We start from the raw sequence: 18451 nt of genomic DNA on the forward strand, positions 1-18451 counted from the left end.
ATATATTGTCTCAAAGAGCACCTGCCATCTTTGAATTCTCATCCTTATTTGATGTTTTAGAATTTATACATCTCAGCTCTTGCCTGAGTCATCCTCTGTCACAGAGCTCTACTTTTGCAACATGAATATACTGTGAGCATCTTGTGCCTAGTGACCCATACAGAGTGTAAAGGCTAATTCAAACACTGACTTCTCTGCAATTAGTAGCACTTTGCTTAAAAATGTTTGAATGAGACTATAATTTTTTTTTTATTTACAGACAGGCAATATTTTAACCCAGTATTTTTTAAGCTGAAGGCTGATGTGACTTGTCATACACCAGGTTTGTGTTTGCGTAATTCAATCAAGGACAACTTGTTGGGCTGTTCCCATTTGCTTTCATATACTGACAAAAAGAAATTCACCAGCAGCACTGAGCAAGATTATAAACTACTTATAAACTACTGAATGCTTTCTCAACTTGCTGCTAAAATAATAACATCTAAACAAAATATTCAGATACAATGTAATATGTTTCTTTATTTTTTTAAAATCCAATTTGTAAAGGTCCCTTTTTAAACAAAACAAGAACAAAAAAATCAACACAATTCAGAGGGCTTATCTCATTTACCATATTCTTCCCTACTCTTCACTTATAACACAAGCAGCAACTTATAGTATTAGTGCTCATATAGTGCACTTATATGAATTTTGATTTGTGTATTAAGCATTAAATACAATGTATTTTCTGTGAGCATAGCCCGAAGAGTACACAACGTTACATTTTCAAAGCATATGTTAAAAAAAAAGACAATAAATGTATACCCAGGACAGTCAAACTCAAATATTTTGACTTGGCAAATTCTATAACGAGTAACAGCAATTTTAAACTGCGTACAAAGCAGAACAGTGCCAACATGCCTCCAGTCTGTGAGCTATGGTAAAACATCAAGCACACATACAAAGGAGAGAAGCCAAAGAAACCCACCACAGAGCTAACCTGAGGCACACCCAACTGCGACCGAACAAAGGCAGCTCACGTTCCCACTCTGTAATGCAAAGAGCCCAACAACAACAAAAAGCATTTCTACGCTACAGAAAGTGAACAGCAACTTCTTCCAAATTTGTCTCCGCATTTTAAAACAACTCGCTCGAAAAATTTAAAGATGAACATCTAATTATACCAAACAAATGTACAAACTATAAAGTCAGAGAAGCTCCAGAAGATTGCCACTTTCAACCTTGCATAGTGAGAGCTGGCATTGATATTGCTACCATAGCTTCAGCAGAAGATACGGAAAAGAAAAAAAATTACCTCTAAGTGATGCACATATGTAGCATTTTCTTCACAAAATTCAGTTAAACATTGTTTTAATAAAAGGGAAAACAGCTCTAAAAAGGGAAAGATAGTGTTCACAAGCTTAGAAAAAAAATACAAAACCAGAACATTCCATAATAAAAAAATAAAAACAATAAACATTCCATCATGACAGCACCTATTTTATCACTAAATAAGCCCCATACATGCAACAAACTACAACTATTGTATAAGGCCATCAAATTAAATGTTTACTTTTCATATAAACAAAGTGTAAAAATAGCAACAAGTTGCGATCTTCAAATTTAATGCTATGTGAGGATTCTGTCCCCCCAGTTTCATTTGGTAGCAGTTTCAATATGGTTTGATATAAATGTCACTCATCTAGGAACCGTGGTACAAATACATTGTGCCTAGGACAGTATTGTCATATCTCTGTTCGACCTTGACAGAATTGGAATGCTCAACAACACTACTGAGTTCAGGGATGCTCTCAGCAGTATCCCCAAAACCATGATAGTGTCCATAGTGCAAAGTGTCCCCGGGGTCTTCCACCCAGGAGGGCCGGTTAGAAACACAGCTACTGGGGCTCCCATTGAGGTGCAGGGATCCACACATATCAGTGGAATTGCTCATGGCTTTCTCGGGCTCCTCGATGCCGTTAGCGGTGTGCAGCCGGTGCCTGCTGGGAGAGGTGACCCCAGGAATGACACCATTGGGTGCTAATGCCGAGCACTCCTCACGCCTGGCATCCATCCCACCGAGCTGCTGTGCGGCGCTGAAATCCAAATGTCCATTGATGGCACATCCATTTGTCAGTGCATTCAATATGGAGCTACTGCTATTCATATCTGCATTAAGAAATACACCTGTCACCAACAATTAACAGTAAATTGAAATACATCAAAACATCTCCACTATACTCCACTTACTTAAAAATGTTTCCATACACAGCTTTGAAAATAAATCTATCCTTTATAACAAGGCAGGTAGTTCCAAGTAATGAGATCTGACCAGTAAATTTGTGGCTGGATTCTTATGTTGAAAATGCAACTATCTATCCACATTTGTTTTGAAAATATGCCTATATTAATCTTTGCAAAGACAATGTGAACTTCTCAGATTTCTTTTTTTTTTTTTCATTTAACTGTAAGAAGTGCAGCTGACAACATTCTGGACAGTGTTTTCAAAGGAGGAATAAAAGTGATCTTTCCACCTTAACTGTAATGCCCTCTTGGGATGGAAGATTATTAAGTACATACAAGAACTGAGTATCTGTGAGACGGTGAAGGGTGGTTTTTTTTCCATTTTTCAGCCATAATTTAACTTTGGCTTTTTTTAATTTTTATTTGTAACTCTCAAAGTACAGTATGCACTGAAGTAAGTCACATATAGAAATGTTACATTAGAGTGCTAAGATAAAATGTTTCCAAGTTCCTTTATTCAGAAAGTACTTCACTGTCCCTAGCAGCTTGCTAAATAACATACTGGGCAGGTTTGTATTTAATGCTAAGTTTATAACAGCATGTGTACAATCCACATGCAAAATGCCATACAACAGCAACAGCAGAGTGTATAGAAGACTAAAAAATACTAGTAGGAAACAAAATTCTAAAAATGTGCATGCAAAAATCACTGACAACTGTTTTGAAGCAATTTCCCCTTTGAAGTTAGTAATTAGCACAGTAGGTTTTGTTTCCATGAACAGATTTCATCAGTCTGTCTGAACTGCATGTTTTTGCAGTGGTACTCAAAAGTACTAGCAAAAAAAATTCATGATACATTCTGCCTTTAAAATATAATTTATGTCTATATTGGTAAAGATGAGCAAGGCAAACATAGCAACTACAGAGCTATGTGGTGACATTTTAGGATTTTACATTCTGTCATTATCCTTGGATACATGCACATATGTTTATGCCTCCATGAATGCATAAACCCATGTGCAAAACAGGATTGCATTTACTGCGTGTATGCAAATTAATTCAGTTAATTTAGTCTGTGGGCAACTTCCCACATTTGTAAAACACTGGGTTCCCATTTAAGTGACACATAATGAGTACCACTGTCTGACAAGGAAGAATCTGGAGTTTTGGTTCTCTCTGTTTTTTGCATGGCTATTATTTGAAGTAGGAATTACAACACTGATACTTCACAGACACCAGTATGTTACAAAAGAAATGTGTCCAATTTGTAACTCCCTGGATGTACTAACTGGAGTTCCCCATTTAGTCCCTACATCAGTTAAAATAACCACATCAGCCAACCTCGCTAACCATGAATTCTCATTAAAAGTGGAAAAAAAACCCCACAAACCCATCACGACATCACAGTTAATACTTCAGGGATAAAAACGCACAGAAGGAGTTTCATATAGTGTTTATTAACTGAAAAGTGCAAACTTTTAACTGTTTAAAAATAAACCATTATAGGCTGGTTTTGCCATATCAAATTTAATAAATCTGGCACTTCTATTAGGTAATATGCAAAAGTAGCTAATGAATAGTTTTAGTGATAATTATAGAATGTTATTATTGGTTAAAAACGAGCACCTGTAGTAATACAGCAATAGTATATATTTATGAAATAAAATAATTTTTCCATAAATAAGAACACTTAGTAATTATCACTGGAAAATACCATAGTCTACTTTTAAAGTATTGATTATATATATGTATATCTATTTATTCCTAATATATTAAAATATCTATTATTATCATTCCCTTTGTTGACTTGGATTTGTGGTACAAAGCATAAACATATTTCTGGCAGAAAAAATTGATAAATAAGAAATTAATTTCTGAATGTAATAATGCACGACTGTAGTAACTCCATGTCTTAAACTACAAAGTGCAAAAAAGGCTGACCCAAGACAGTTTTAATCAAACTCTATATACATCCCCTCACCAAAAGCATCTTGATTAAGCAGCCCTTAAAAAATCTAGAGCATTAATATAGACCAATCCTAGTAACATTTTGACTGTTTCATTATGATTGGTACAAAACACAAAATCTGTTTTCCCAGGTATACTAGTTCGAAATAGTAGATTAGAACTGTGATGTCTGGTCTTCTATTTACATAAAAAACCCCACAGCAGGATCCTGCACTTATGTCATTGTGTCTGAGCAAGTTCTGAACACAGGGTGTTTGCCTAGATTATTCTCTGTAGTATTTATTGTATTATTTTGAATATAGTTTTGTCATAACATTATTTTCAAAGCTAGAATATGCTTCCCTATCAAGTCTTCTTACTATCTATTCAATCAAAATTAAACAAATAATTTAACTTATTTCTGAATTTCCTTTAACTCAAAATTATAGCAACTAGAAGCAAGGCACAACGTAACACAAGCCTCAGGTTAAAAGAGAAACAGCCATCGTGGACTTGTTTACTTGAAATGTTAAGAAATTACTAATAAACCTTCTCTTTCACCATTACAATACATTGCATGAAACAGCTAATTTTCGATACCTACTAAACTCCCAATATAATGGGTGTTACAGCAATACAATAGCTTTCAAGACTCCAGACAACAATGTGCAAAAATAAAGGACTAAGTTTTATACTTAAAAATAAAATGCATATTGATTCTTGCAACGACAAGGAGTTTGCATTGCAGAAACAGTGTATATTTCAATTTCTTTTGGTCCAACAGAAGTACTCTCCTGTTGTTTGGTGTCTTCAACCATTTGAGTGTTGTTGTAGTTAACAGGAAACTGTCCACTCCCACCTGATACAACAGCAAACTCTCTATCAACGTGCATATTGTCAGCATCGTCCTCAGCTCCTCCATTCAGCACTGGTATTAAGCCATCAAAGCTGTAAGCTGACAAAAAAAGTCATGTTTAGTCATAAGTGCCCATTTGAAAACTAGCCAAAAAAAAAGATGAGTACTTTGATTATTAAAGCAGAACAGAAAATTACCGGGGTACGTATCAGACTTTGCACCTACATAATAAAGTTACTAGCAGGATGCACAAACAGGTTCAATGAGGAGAAATTTAAGATATTCAGGCTTTACAGGGGTTGTGGCAAAACAAGCACATTGCCCAATTCACGTTTGTCTACTGTCATTTTAGACTGCTCCCTTTTTCACTCTCACGGGCCAGGTCCCAAAAGCCACCCTTATCCACACCAGACTGCTCCCAGGGATCTCTTCAAGAGCTGAACAAGCAGAGCTGTCTTCTGAAATAAACTGCCAAGGGGTTAGACTGCTGGGGGGAATGCTTTAATAAGATGGGCTTGATTTCACTACTTCTTGTACCTACCCAGAGCACTGCTCCACTACTACCCCAGCAGGCCCTGCCCTGCTCTCACACTGACACTGACACACTTTTCTACATACACTGCACACACTCTCAGTGTTATGTTTTAAGTGCCTGCTTTGGCAGACTGCAATTCAGCTCCTATTATCTTGGGCACAACCAAAATTTTCATAAGCTACTAATTTTTAAAGAAGTCCTTAAGTCCTGAAGTGTTCCAGGGCCAAAGAGATCACTGAGGGCTTAAATGACTTCAGGGACCTTGGATCAGCAGGCTTCAAATTACCCTAAACCAGGAAAGGAAAGACTTTTTGTTTTAGTTAACTAGAGGAATATGTAAGTGCAATTTCATGTTGGCCAATTCCAAGGTTCAGTTCCAGAAATGCCCTCCATCACACCTCACAGAGAACACCCAAAGCATCTGTGCTGAGGCTTGGGACACCCAGACAGTGGCTATAAGCAGCACACACATCGCAGAGCACAACCTGCTGAGGGCTGGATTACAGGGGTCAGGATTATGACTGACATGAACACAGCTGTGTGTGACCAGTTGGCCCAGTGGGCATCATCATCATCATTGAACCTGTGCACCCTCTGCTGATCTTCCCAGGAAGCAGGATGAAATTTCTGGAATTGATTTCAGAAATATGGACATAAAATTCAGTTTATGTTCCTAAATTAAAATTAAAAACTATTTGGCATATATTCTGAAAGTGGTCATCAATTTACTTCTGTTAATTACACTTGAGTAATTAGCTTCTGATACAGTGTATCATGTATCAGCGTTGCCTACGTTTGAGGTTTAAGGCTTTTTTTAATACTATACACATGTGAGCAGATACACCTGTGTGTATATAAACTATTACAAGTAATGCCCATCCACTGCCCAGTTTAGTTATCCCAGGGCAAAGCACACCTTTGTGATTGTTCCAATTTGGGGTATGGCTATCAAAACCTGAGTTTTCCCTGCAAATATAGGTTGGCTTCACTCTCTGAACATCTGGAATCTCCTGTGCAAATTGTCTTTAAAGGACAACAGACCAGTGTGCTTTTAGTAAGGGTTTAAAAATAACATAAAATTGGTCTTGTTCTGTAAAAAGGCCAGCTGAGCACAAAAACGTACTGATAACTCATTACTCAGCTCTATTATTATATCTATTTGTTGTTTACCAAGATGCCTCAGGAACAGTGACTCATTCTCAGTGCAAGAGACTTTTTACATCGATGCAATAGTTATTACTGGTGCTGATGTCTTTGAGGGCAAACACGTCAGATTAGAAACTCCCACAGCTGGGATGCATCTCTTAGTTACTCCAAAAACCTTCAAGCAAAAGCAGCAAAGCTTTTGCATTTGTTTGTGAAGGTCTTAAAGAGTCATATTGTTAACAATTTCAAAAATAACCTACTCCAATTGCTTTTCCAATATTTCTGTAATTGTTCAGGAGCACTTCTTCACTTCAAGCACTGTCTTTATTGCTCAGTCTAACTGAGGTGCTGGACCAAGTCTGAACAGTGAAAGGTAAGGCAGATACAGCGCCACTCTCCTGACTGTGGGGAAACGCTGCCCACTGACTAGCTTGGGGCCCATTCTGAAAGAGACAGCAGCTCAGGAACACTCAGATGGGGCAGCTCTTCAAAATGCAAGGTACGTTAACTTGACTTCAAGCAGTGCCTCCCGGTAGATCAACAACTGAAAACATCTTATTGCAGTTGTTATGGACACTTGTGTACTGGGCAAGTTTTCTTATTCTATGTAGCTACTTAAGAAATACTTATTCCCAAAGTCTTGTATTTAATTGCCCAGAGACTCTTCTCCATAATGAAATTTATCATTTAGACCAGCTACATGAAGCACATATCCTGTTTATGATTGGCCATGGAGTTCCCAGTTAAGGTCTCTGATCCTGGTATAGTGGTGTTTGGATAGCAAGTACTGAACAAACAGTAGTACTGATATTGATGTGATTTATGTTGCCTATGTCATATTTAGAAACATGGTTTAGGTCTCAATTCTGCCCTTGCTATCTGGAATTAAGCACTGTTTAAGCCAATTCTATTTGGTTCACTCGAAGTAACTTATGTTAGAACATCAACTTTAACTGAAAAAAGTGCCTTCAATGAAGACCTATGAAGTCCCTTTCTTGATGCTAAAGAACAGCATCCTTTAGCATCATCAGGAAAAAGGAGGTTTGAGTGCCGAATTACTCCCTTGTTTTTAGTAAGAATTTATTGGGATGACCAATAGAAAGGAAGATAATTCTCCTCCATCATGTTACTCAAGGTGTTTCTAAAAAAACCTAAAATCTAAAAAGATTTCTACACAGAGCTACCAAAAAGTATCTTTAGGTTTTACTATTTCATCATTACTGGCAAAGCAGTGTCCTCAACATAGAAGGCTGGATAGGAAACCTTAAGGTTCATTCTGTTCTTACACCCTTGTGTAAGATAGCAGCTCCCCTTGGAAAACAATTCTGGAAACTTAGGGTATGTTAATTTACAGACATTACCCCTCTTGATCTGGGAAACTCTTGTGCATTCAATTTCTTCCATCTACCTTATGCAGCAGTCTCTGAACTGTGAATTAATCCCTGAATGGGAAATTATTATCAGAACATCCAAGCATCTCTGTGAATCAATGGAACACTACTTGGCCCTCCTGAATCTGAAGAAACTGTGGAAGAAGCAGAAGCTAATTTCTGCTCCTACTCCTCTGCATAATTATTCTCAGCATCATGCAGCTTTAGCACTCTCTGGAAATAGAAATTTCTGAACAAGCCAGGATGATGACAGGGAGAACTGGGATCTTGTGGCATGGAGTAATTGTATTAATCTGCTTCTTGTATTAATATGTAATTTAGATATGTGAGTTTGTCAAAAATACTCAACATCCACTCCAAAAGACTTTAAAACGTTTATTTTCCTTTCTCAGCACCAGTATCAACCCATCCCTTTTACCTCTGGGGTCTCACCTTCTGTTCTAGCCTTCTTCACTCCAGCAGACTCCATATCTTCAAAGGATCTCTTTCGACTTGTCCCACCACTGAATGGATTGGGACCTGCATTCTGATGAACCCCATTTATGGTGCCATTGCTATAGAAACGATTCAGGTGACAGTTCTGGAGGTTCAAGAGAAACTGGGCACATTCTTGGAAGCCCTGGGTATGTGCAAGGTCTGCTGCTGTCAGGCCACTGGCATTTCTCAAGCTGCACAATACAAAGAAACTGGATTACACTCATTCATCAGGCTAGCTGGCTGCTGCTGCTGCCCTTACTGACTATCTATCTGCTGGTGATGAGAGAAAACATACACTTAGCAAATTTTCCATTAAGAAATTAGTTATCAATCTTAGTTTTATAACTATCTTAACTTTTTGCACATATATCTCACTTCTAAGCAAAATTTGGGAGACAATACACTTTTAAATAAAATCAATATACTATGTGCCTTAAACCATCTTCCTATTTAAACTTCTCAAAATGCTTTACTCTAAAATAGTCTGAAGTAGCTAATCTTTACATAAACTTCAGACTAATTTAAGTGTTGAATTTTACCATCTTCTGCAGTTTATTCTGCAATCTATTGCTTTAACTTCAGCAAAAGATCAAATACTCAAAACAAACTTAACATGACTTGGCAATTGTCCATGGCATTCTGGTTTCTAAGGTAACAACAACATCACTATTTTTCCTAACAACAAAATACATACATATACAGTAAAAGATAAGTAAAGATGCTATACTTAGCTGTGCTTTGCTTATGCTTTTGTTGCAGGTTTGTTTCTCATTTCAAAGTGTGTGACATCATAAGTACTGGGACTTGCTTTGGTAATTTCAACCAAGACTTTTCTGTGCACAAGAGAATGGCACTGGATTTTCCATATTCTAGTGCATCAAGGAGGTTAGGAATGAAATTAGGGAAGACATGTAGCTATGCGGAGGTTTAATTTGAAAAAGTGTTGAATCATGTGCATTTACACAAACACACAGGATGCCTTGTGCTCAGCAATTTAGGCTAACTTCATCAGGAAGAGCATAAAAGTGGAGGCAAGAAGGCCAGGAATGACAAAACTAGATGGTGATGCAAAAGATGCCCATTACTCTTTCCTAATATTTTTCCAGAGAGATGTAACTAGTCAGAGAAGAGGAATTTTTTTCCTTGGCTTCAGTCATTTAGACAAGTCCCTTACTTAGAAATCCAGAAACAGACCAGCTAACAGAACAAGAATTCAGATTAATAGATCTGATTCTCTTGAAACTCCAGCTCATGAGAAGAAATCAAAGAACAAAGCCCAGATTTGCTTCCTAGATCATAGTAACTTACTTGCTATAAATAAGAAAACCTTTAGAAACTCTTACAGAATCACAAAACCCATAATCTAATCCAGGATTAATTTCATTCCATACTGTACTATTCTAAGTCATTATTTACTTGGACTACAAGTGAAAATCCACAGCACAGCAGTCAAGAGTGCTCTAGAAAGTAAGACTTCAGAATACTGGAAAACCTAGGTAATCAAAAGAAATGAAACTTCAATGTGGTATTAGTTTTGAATACCTACAGAAGAACTGCGAAGTGCTGAGCATCCAGTGTAGGCAGTATATGAATGGGATTAATATGAACAAAGGAGAATTAAAGCTAGCATCAGGAGAAAGTTTTAGAGTATAAATGATGCTGAATCTTGAGAGGAGTCTCTTCTCATTTTAAGAGCTGCCTATGATATCAGAAATTCTACTGTCAATCCTTTCCCCTGCTGAACTAGATGACCTGTTGAAGCTGCTGCTAAGCAACAAATACTTGACACTCCTTTACCAATTCTGATTTACTTGTGCAGCGTTAAGGATGTAGAACAATTAATCTACAGCTTAGGAAACAGAAATTTTAACAGATCTGTTCAAGAAGAAAAGCTCAGTTCTCTGACTTTTCTAAACTCCTGAGCCCGAAAAGAACAATAAAAGAAATCTAAGCAAGAGCAAAATAAACAAAGTTATGCAAAGATAAAAATGACAAAACCAAAATGGTATTGAATGGCCATCTAATTTAAGAGAAGTTCAAGTAATTCTATTACTTAGCAAGTACTACTGAACACTAACTCTGCTTTGCAAAATTGACTGTTCAGTCACCATTTTCCAAAGGATCGTCAACGTAAGATGCCAAAGGCATTTGGAGATTTATAAACGAAGATCAAAGTGTGTAAAGCTACACAACCAAACTTGGGGAAAGAAAAACTAAATTTCCCAGAAAAAAATAAGCAGGATTTAGAGGTTGAATAACTTTAAAATGTAATGATCTTTGATATTTAAAGATCTGTCCATTCCTACCTCTTCCTGAACTAATATTACTCTTAATAGGTAGACAAAGATGTGCTTGTTTTACAGAAATATCCTGGAAGCACTGCATAGATTTCAAGGGACTCAAGCCTACTGGATTTAACATTCTTGCTTCTGAAGTTTAGAAACACCTCTTTTAAATGTGTGAATCTGAATTTAGCCTATCAAGTTAGTAATGAAAAGGAAAAAAAGTTCAATGAAATAAAAGATTATAGGTTCTAGATGACTCTGAAAACTGTTTGAACAAATGTTATGGAGCACAACACAGATGCTCTCTCTGCTCTCTTACAGTGGGAACACTAATATGAATATTTTTCCTATATCCAGCTGTCCAAGTCCATGATATTAATCAAAGCCTGATTATTCTTGGACTTTCATATACTTTCAAATTTCTGTTAGACTGCCTTGAATTAACAGGAGGCAGTAGAGGAAAAGCTGAAAAATTTTGCAGAAACCTTCCGTCACTTTCTCAAAAACAGGTGAGAAAGAAAAAAAAAAGACCTACTTCTTTAGCAGATTTCTCTAGGAGGAAAAAAATCTGTCAATGGGAACACAAAAGGCAGCAAGAGGTAGCTGTGCAATAATAGCCGATCATAACCAAATGCAAGTAATAAAAAAAAATTGCGAATGTAAATAGGAAAAGAATAGGAAAGAAAATGCTCTTAACAGATATCACGGAGTTTTACCAGACTGGAATAGTTTATGTATTTTCAAAATCATTTAGAAATACTGTCAACAACTGTAAGGATTCTGAGTCTGTAAGAGAAAAACAGTGTAATACAGTCCTTCCAGAAAGCCTGGAGTACTTGAATGAATTAAAAAGCCAGCATACCTACTAGACCATTCTTTATAAGTGTTAATCTGAACTTGGAGTGGAACCACCCTGTAATTACAAGGAACTAGGAACACATTTAATACTAAATCTGCTGCCCATGTCTGGCAGTGAAATGTCTATCTCAGCTTATCCCAGGAGCTAAGAATTTAAGTGTCATTACTGTAGACAGACTAGATTATATGGATGAAAATAGAAATAGTTCACTGTCTCAGCCACACATAAGAGGAGTTCAACCTCTTATGTGCAATCCCTGTCAGCCCTTGGTTATGAACTGCAATTATATGTAAACTGACTATCAAGTGAAAAGGAGGGGGAATAGTATGTGATTCATTTGGCTACAATGTGTAGTAGCTTGGTGACATGGAATGCGTGGCTAAAAAAGGGAAAAAAAATCAACAAGCAGGAAACTCAGTGATAATCACTATATTCTAGTAAATTTACAGCTCTTTCAGTTAATAGGTGTCCCTTGAAAGGTACTTCATTTATTGTAGCTGCTGACATAAAGAATAAGGATTGGTAAAGAATATTATAACTCAAAGTAACTTCAAGACCTGGGCTGCAAAAGAAAAACACTGGAAGAAACAGTGGACAACATGGACAGAACTACCTAAAGGTCATGGGTCTTGAAAAATAAATCTTCTTTTCCACCCATCCTCTGTGACCGTGTTCACAGGGGTTCTTGGATGAGGGAAGAGATGAGAATGTCGACTCCATGTTCAGAAGGCTTGATTTATTATTTTATGATATATATATTACATTATGACTATACTAAAAAGAAGGACAAGGTTTCCTCAGAAACTAACTAAGCTGAGAATAGAAAAGAAAAGAATGATAACAAAGGCAGCTCTCAGACTCTGTCCGAGATAACTTGGTCCTTGATTGGCCATTAATTATAAACATCCAAGATGGGCCAATCACAGGTGGACCTGTTGCATTCCACAGCAGCAGATCAGCATTGTTTACATTGTCTCTGAGGCCTCTTAGCTTCTCAGAAGGAAAAATCCTAAAGAAAGGATTTTTAGTGAAAGATGTCTGCGACAATCCTCTGCTTTTTTAGTTAGTTGGAGATAAAAATCTCTCTGGTACCAGCTTTGATCTTTAATCCTAAATACCTTGAAAATAGTGGAAGCTCCAAGAAGTTTGGAACAGTGATATTGAACCTTCAGGCAAACTGTCCTTTTGTTACTGCTAATCATACAGCAAATATGAGAGGTCTATTTCTGCAACTGCATTACTTGGAATTAAAAAATGGGGACGGAAATTTTAGCATGTTTTATACTTTGTTTTGTAGGGGTTTTTGTTGTCATTGGCTTTTTTTAAAAAACTTCTTTCTGTGACAAAGATGCCAAACTTCAGGACAAGCTTATGTTTCTTTTCAAGGTTTGTCTCTCAGCTAGGCTTCTAGCTGAAAAAAGACAAACAGCCGGTCACAAACACTGCATTTTTCACATGAATTCATTATGAAGGAAGAAGCCAGCAGCAGGAAGGTGTGGAAGGATGGAAGGAAGACGTAAGTAAGAAAATCAGAATAAGTCTTGGAAACTGACATGTGTTTTATGCTTACTCAGCAGTATTCACTGACTTGATGCAGAATTTTTTAAAGGTTGGCCTAGTAACTATCAAATCAGAGAGCAGTGCTCCAAAAGCGTACTTCCTTCTCTCTCCAGTAAAAAAGTCAAAAACTAAACACAACTTTGAAGGTCAGTCTAGCTACATGAACAGGTGGAAAGAAAAACTGAAGAAAGAACACTGAAAACAAAAGCTCTGAAAATGTCATTCCTTTTTTGGCACCTGCTCCAGACAGGAATATACATGAAGGCACGAACTGACAAACAGGAGAAAAATTCCTTACTTAACATTGCCCAGGGCTAAAGGCAGCCATCAGAAAGTCAATTCACTCCATGTTTAGAAAACACATATCTTGCATCCCTTCCAAGGCAATTAAAGTATTTGAAAAATGACTGAGTGTTCAGGATTTTTCACTAAGCAGCATTTTTTTGCTATATACTTTATTCACTGTTCCCATGTAATTCTTATTACTAGAAACAAATTAAAATCATGAAGCACACTATTATTTACCCTCAGCCTTCCCGTAGGCTAAAAATCCAGGAGCTGAGAATAAGAACATCTTGTTTTCTTCAAAGTACAGAAGTATAAGATGCTAGTTCCAATGCAAAAAAAGAATGCCAAATGTAAGGAAGGATACATTTTCATATTACAAAGCTATTCTAAATAGAAAAAAATCCATGAGAAAAGACGATGAAAGTCTGAATATGGATGAGTAGGTGATCTTGAAGTTTCTTGACATATGACACTTGCTTATCACACTCTGTAGTGACAGGTGTTTTCATAAATAAACTTCAAACACACACTGATATATTGAGCTAACGCTCTGACTTTTGTATATGCATTTATTCACAGACCTACAGTGCTTAAAACACTCTTATAATGTGTTTTTCTTCTCCCATCAAGTGATGTCCACAGGCAGTCTTCAAAACTGAGTGATCTTGGCATGAAGAGGACTTTTTTTTAGGATCCATTCTTCTCCCTCTGGGTTGACATCATCTGAACTCCCATTCTAAATGCCCAGTTCATCTGAGAGTCCTGGTACCCAATTAAAGCAGCTATAAAGAGGACACTGATGAAGCATGACTTTAGGTATTTCCTTCTTCTGAAATGCTTTTTCAAAAATGTTGGCTGCGAGTGTAATTGAATTGTCGCTCTAAACCAAGAGACATGTGCATTATCTGGCCAAACAGGATTGGTGTACAGAAACACAAATTTAACTTTCAGCTTAGCTTTATTTAGTAGGAAATTTTTATTATATCAACCTAATTTAAGAAGTTTCCTAAAGGAAGAAAAAATTGAGGCAAGCTTTTAAAGAATATTCAAGATGCTTCCACTATGGCTAAGCAATGGAAAGTAAAAAAAAAAAAAAACCAAAACCAAGAAACACTCAAAATTTAGAATTGTTTAAATATGACTTGGTGCAACAAAGATTTAGTTCAGTGTAATGTACAGAATTTACTCTTTGAAAGATCCGTAGAAAGAAAACAAAGACTTGTGCTTCTCATATTGAATTATAAATGCTATTCAATTTACTTCAAAAAATTGCTTCTAAGTTGCTTCAACTGTTCATTTTTCATATTCATTGGCAGAAAAAAACTGGTAGATTTCTTTTTAACATAGAAATATCTTAGAAATACACTATCTTCAACTTATAATGTCACATACCTTGAAAAACAAAACAAACATTTGCTACACAAAAAGTCAACAATAAATATTTTTGAAAATCATATATGTAAAAAAAATCTCCTGAATGTTTAATTTGAAATAGTGATTACAGCACCTACAGCTTACTGTGTTTTTGTTAATGCCATGCGACAATCTAAGAAAATAAACCACAGTTTTCGTATATCAATGTAATATCTGTTAAAAATTACTGATCTCAACTTATCTATTGTTAGTTTACAAATAAAAATGTAGATAATTGTAAATTAGGGTAAGCAAAGCATGCAAATCTATAGATTCTATATCTGAATTCCTAGATTAGCATTAAAACCAATCACCGCAACAAATACCTCAACAGTATGCCTTGTGTGCAGAAAGGAAGCGATACTGAACATTCAATGCCACAACTGTAAGGTTTTCGGAGAAGCACCTGTGGCAGTTTCAGCAGTTTCTATATGGAATGCTCCCCCTTTCTAGGATTACTTGAAAAAATCAAGTCAATTCGAATTACGTAGCTGTAAAACATTGACATGTGTAGTTTTTACAGTTTCAGAATCTTCTGTTTGATTTAAACGGGCAATGGTGCATAAACAGGAAACTTATATCATAAGGGATCACATATTTGCAGGCAACATTAAGATTAAAAGTACATTAACATACATAAAGTGCTGTAGCACATTATTCAATATGTAAGCCATTATCATGTGACCACCTTAACAACAAGATACTAAGCCTTTTATGCCTTTAAAAGCATTATAACTTTCATCCTGAAACCAATTTTTCAGTTCTCCACTGAAATTTATATAGAATGGATTAAAGTTACCGGTCAACTCATGGCTTCAATTACTTTAAATTTAGTAGGCTGTATCTCAAAAGAATTAGTAGCTATTCCTATATACAAAAATTAGCAGATACAAGGATTAAAACAAAACAAAAGAAGAAAGAGAAAAAAAGATCAGAACACTAAAACGCCCACAGTGAGAAAAATTGTTTCCTATATAAACAGTAGAATACTAGTGTAAAATTTCTAAAGCAAAATTATTTTAAAATACTAAACTTTAAGTGTTTTAACCCTTTGGTGTCCAAATACAGAAGTTATAAAATTGTTTCAAACTTTTTTTTTCCAGATACCAAGAGAAAAATAATCTTAACTAAACAGATGTGTGTCACTGCTGGGGCAGTTATACAAATTCATGCTAGAATTACACACTGGGCATCTACAAAAGCACAAGTTGGTGCCAAGTTTTTATTTCACAACAAAGCATCTGGCAGCTGAAATTATTTTACACTTTTAAAACCAGTGCTAGAGTTCCTGTGAACATCATCCAAAATCATAGCAAGAGGAATATACTGAACAGAAGGACTCTTGTTTTGTGAAGCCACTTTCTCCACAGGAAAATCAAAGTTCACTATGAATTATGCAGCTATAATTAGCTCCTAGATACTTCAGCTCCTGACTGAGCAAACACTGGCAGAAGAAAGAATTCATTAACCATGGTAGGCAGCGTTGCAGTTACAACAAACATTACCATCAGGATTTTTTATTCTATTTGTATTCCCATTTATATGCTTTACTAAAGACCTCAAGCAGTGCACTTCATTTTCAGTACCTTTTGTACAAAATATTCACATTTCCAAGTAAACCTTCCCCTGATCAATATAGGCTTGACTTGGCCTAGTTCTAGCAACAATGTTTTTAAATTCATATTTCATTATTTAAGAAGTGATTCCTAATAACAATTCACAAAGGGAAGGTAGGAAAGACTATGGCAATTCATGAAACAACAGTCTGATTGCAATACAGCATAACAGAAAAGACCTTTCCTACTAAAATCAAAGTATTTCCTAGATCACTAGCAAAATTTGATTCCAAATAATAATAGTACTGCAGCCACTTAAAGAGAATGTAAGAGTTACTTAGCCAACCTTATGACAATGAGAACTATCACTGCTGTTAACTTCAGGTTTCTAGGAACAGAGCAAGAATTACAAATGAAGTTGCTAACAATGAAGAAAGTGTAATGGAAAACTACTGAGAACAGGTTCAGAGCAAACTCTAAATTGAAAAGATAAAACAACCTTACAATACAGATATCGACCAAGATGACTTTAGTAACAAATAAAATGACATTATTTGTCCTCAACATAGCAAATAGCTACCCAAAGGTAGCTTAGAATTAGAGAAATGAAGGAAGCAAGCTTCTCTCAAATGTGCCAAACTTGAAAGAAAGTTCAAGCTGTTCAGTACAAACAGCATGGACAGTGGAAGTTTGGAAATAAAAATAAAGAGGTAAATTAATGTAACGGTACTTTTGTACCAAAAGCAGAGCAAAAATCAAGAATGAAAGGACTACAGGTAGTAGATGGTTTCATTATTTTCCCATAATAGGGACACTATCAAACTACACAGTCTTGTTGGACTTTTTTTGTGTGAAAAATAACTTGGTGTGTTTACTCAAGCAGACATAAAATCTTCCGGATTAATGAACTGCTGAAGTGCACAAAACCAGTTTAAATGAGCTTCATGAAAAAAAGTTTTTTGAACTTAGATTTTTCTCCCTTTATAAGAAAATTTATCCATCGTATATAAGTGTAATCAAGCAAAACAGAATGAAGCTGAAGAGTAATATTTTCCCTAGGTTATGATTACCAAAGCTCTTCCATGGTTTGTTAAGCCTCCACGCCATGAGATACATCTTGTAATCAGTAGTGCATGACACATAAGAAAACTCTTCTGACCAACCTGAACATGTTCTGGGCCATACCACATCTACCTCCTGGTTTTTTTGTCCAGAGGCTAGTATGTACTAGTTGGTCTACGAACAACTTTACTGAAAAGACAGAAACCAGATCAGCAAACAAAACCCAAATCAACACGGCAGGCTAGAGCAGATGTTGCAATAAACAATCCTTTCACCATGTATCTAGTCAAAAACTCTTGCCAGATCAAGCATAGCACCCCTACAAATCACCACCACTGACATCTGGACTAACCATCAGAACTAGTAAGATTACTATATTTGGGATATAATTGTTTCTTTCACTGTATTTAACTCTGGCAAAGCTCCACTTCGTAACACTTTGGTTTCTCCACTTGACTTAACTGTACCCAGGTTTCTGTAGCCAGAAGAGCAACAGAATAGCCTATCTTGCAGGAAAAAAAGAAAATCTATCTTAAGGGAAACTGCACACACTAATGTGAGCATCAGCACAATATCTTACACGAAGGCAGATCAATCCCAACAAAAAACCCCAAACATTCCTGTCAGAAATCTGACCCATCTGCACATAAAAGTCTTGGTAACGCTTCCATATTCTTTACCCAGCTCTCTTGGACTGAACAAAGTCAAGAAACCAGTGCTATAGGGTTTCTCACTAATGAATAAGCTAAACTATCAAGCTCACATGTATCTAGTGAATTTTATCTCTATGTTTCAGAAAGGTCATAAGTATCATTGCTTTAATGATGGATTTTACTTTATTCATAAAAAGCAC

The 18451-nt window shown here is 36.1% G+C and overlaps 1 protein-coding gene across 1 annotated transcript in view; it reads right to left on the reverse strand.

Annotated features, from left to right (window-relative positions):
- Nucleotides 1–493: 493 nt before the first annotated feature.
- The window catches only part of ANKRD10 (ankyrin repeat domain 10), a 37768-nt gene continuing 19810 nt past the window's right edge, over nt 494–18451 (reverse strand). The window contains exons 4-6 of the mRNA XM_036406491.1: nt 8531–8766; nt 5030–5125; nt 494–2148 (exon numbers count right to left, since the gene is read on the reverse strand). Of these exons, the coding sequence (XP_036262384.1) occupies nt 1682–2148; nt 5030–5125; nt 8531–8766 (799 nt within the window). The 3' untranslated portion in view covers nt 494–1681. The remainder of the gene's footprint in view (nt 2149–5029; nt 5126–8530; nt 8767–18451) is intronic.

This window comes from Molothrus ater, chromosome 2 (genome assembly GCF_012460135.2).
Source record: "Molothrus ater isolate BHLD 08-10-18 breed brown headed cowbird chromosome 2, BPBGC_Mater_1.1, whole genome shotgun sequence".
NCBI lineage: Eukaryota > Metazoa > Chordata > Aves > Passeriformes > Icteridae > Molothrus > Molothrus ater.